Consider the following 2500-nt stretch of genomic DNA (forward strand, 5'->3'; position numbering starts at 1 on the left):
TCTCAGGGTCCTGTGGGTGTCCGGCACGGCATGCGCAGCCGAAGACCCACAAAGAAATCACTGTCTACTGACATGAGTCCAGGAGAAGCGGGTATGAAAATCTCAATTATTGACATACGGATGAATGTTTAATAAAGATTCGGTTTGATCTAACTTGATCCCTAAAAGACCACTTTTACAACTCATTTAAAATATTAAATATGCTGTTTTTGAAATGTTTTCACTTTGAGGACATTCCCAAAATGATTTCATCAGAAACATAAACACACACTGGGTGATTATACTGAATATTTAAAGCATCCAAAATGAAGTTGTTGGTTTTTTTTCCGCTAGTAATTTAAATTTAATTTGAGAGTATTATGAAATATGTTTTAAGAGCATCTTTGATTTAAACACGCATGTGCTATGTATTGTTATATTCCCTTTATATAATTAATAAATACTGCATATAATTCTTAATTTTAATATAGTGAAAATATATGGAAAGTATTATGGGAAAATAAAAATCACACTTTTCTGTAAATCCATTTATAATCAACTAAAATTGGTTTTAGAATAGTCCTATAGATTATATATATATATATATATATATATATATATATATATATATATATATATATATTATATATATATATAATATATATATATATATATATAATATTTCAAAATTTTTTCCTAAAATTGAATATTTGTAAATTTTCTGTTACTCTTATAGTATATTATGCATTATAATTAAGTATAATTAAGTATATGCAGTTAAAATGGTATTAAACCATATTTACCTTTTAATAATAGCATTAATAATAAAGATCTATAAATATCTACAAATCTTTTTTTTCCCCCCTTTTTTTTTTGGAGCTCATCCTATATGTGTACACTTGTGAATAAAAACAGAAATATTGAGATGTATTAAATATTGTCACATGTAAATATAAATAAATGTATATTAATTATATATTTAAAATGTATAGAAATATATTTTGAATTAAAATGTAATGTAGTGAAATTAATTGAATTTAAACTTGTAATAAAATTGACCTTTAAATAATGCCATTTATAATAATAATAATAATAATAATACAAAAATAATTAAAGGTACTGAACGTTTTTCAAGTTAATTGAAAAAGTGCATGTATCACTATGACCTTTGTTTAAACACGATCAGTTTTTCACGAGCATGTTTTCTGTGCGTCCAGACACCGGCCGTGTTTTGGAGGTGACGGACCTTCCGGCTGGCATCAGTCGAGTGGAAGCAGACTCTTTACTGGCAGAACTGAGCAAAGCTGGCGCTCTCATTAAATGGCTGCCCAAACCTCCGTCCCCCAGCCAATCAGAGGGAGCGGACGTTACGAACTCTGACCCTCCCAAACCACCCCCTCACGACCTGGCGTCCACATACACCATCCTGGCCTTGTTCCCGTCTAAATACGCAGCGCAGGGTGCGCTTCAAAAACTCAACAGCTCCATCACCAAATTCAAACTGAGAACTAGCAAGGAACTTAACGAACAGCACACGCTCGCCAGATCCAGCTCTCAGTGAGGCCACGCCTCTTCCTGTCTTTCCACCAATCACCACCATTGCCTCAGGCTCACTTCCTGCCATTTCAGTCTCACCTTCCTGGCTTTGTTTGTTTTTTTGTTTGTTTTGTTTGTTTTTGCGCCACTATGGCTTGATCAAAACGGGTTTGTTACTTTCGAATGGGGTTTTCACGCTAGTTTGTTTAAAAAAAAAAAATGTTGTAGTTAAAATGTTGTTCTTTCACGGTTTCAGACAAACAAAACCAAAACGAATTCAAATGAGACATGTTTGGCTTGTTCTTCTGTTCATTTTGAATAGATCAAGATCACAAAACTGAAACCGGAGCATGTTGTTTGTTTGTTTTAGTTTTTTTCGGGAAATAGCACATCATACAAAACGAAAGGTTTTTTTTTTCTTAGGTTTTTTTTCTTAAACAACCAAACATGCTACAACTGACCCATGAACATGAAGACGGGACACAAGGGGACACTTTTCGACTTGTGCCTTTGAGCAGGGACGCACTGTTTATGCCGAACAACGACTAAGCCAGAAAAACAATGTCCAAAAATGTGTAATTTATACTGTAGCCGAATCCAAATAAGCAAGTCTTTTTTTTCTCTTCGTCCGGGAGTCTTCTCGCCTTTGGCTCTCCAGTATGTGGACTGGGTGTTTTTGAATTTTTAACTTAATTTAAACGTTGATGGAAACGGCGCAGCGGCCAAACGGAAGGTTTTATCGCTTGCTTTCTCATTTCCGGTCTTTGGGAAGATGGACAACAGTGCATTTATGGGTTTTTAGAATTCTTATCTCATTAAAAGTCACTGGAATAAAAGTTTGCACTGTCTCTCACGTCTTTTTCCCCTTCACACTCTCTTGAGTTTTTTTCCCCCTCTTATTTTATTTTCTCTGCGAGATGTGTGGACTGTGAAAGGCTGTAAAATGTTTGCTGGTGCAAGTTGTTTTTATTTCAGTTTGAAAACC

General features: G+C 34.1%; 1 protein-coding gene across 1 annotated transcript in view; it reads left to right on the forward strand.

Moving 5' to 3' along the window:
• The window catches only part of LOC109047545 (R3H domain-containing protein 1-like), a 31525-nt gene that overhangs the window by 29001 nt on the left and 24 nt on the right, over positions 1 to 2500 (forward strand). Inside the window, 2 exon segments of the mRNA XM_042711734.1 lie at positions 7 to 91; positions 1197 to 2500. The exon segment at positions 1197 to 2500 is cut by the window's right edge and continues 24 nt beyond it. Coding sequence (XP_042567668.1) covers positions 7 to 91; positions 1197 to 1540 — 429 coding nt within the window. The 3' untranslated portion in view covers positions 1541 to 2500.

This window comes from Cyprinus carpio, chromosome A22, assembly GCF_018340385.1.
Source record: "Cyprinus carpio isolate SPL01 chromosome A22, ASM1834038v1, whole genome shotgun sequence".
Lineage (NCBI taxonomy): Eukaryota > Metazoa > Chordata > Actinopteri > Cypriniformes > Cyprinidae > Cyprinus > Cyprinus carpio.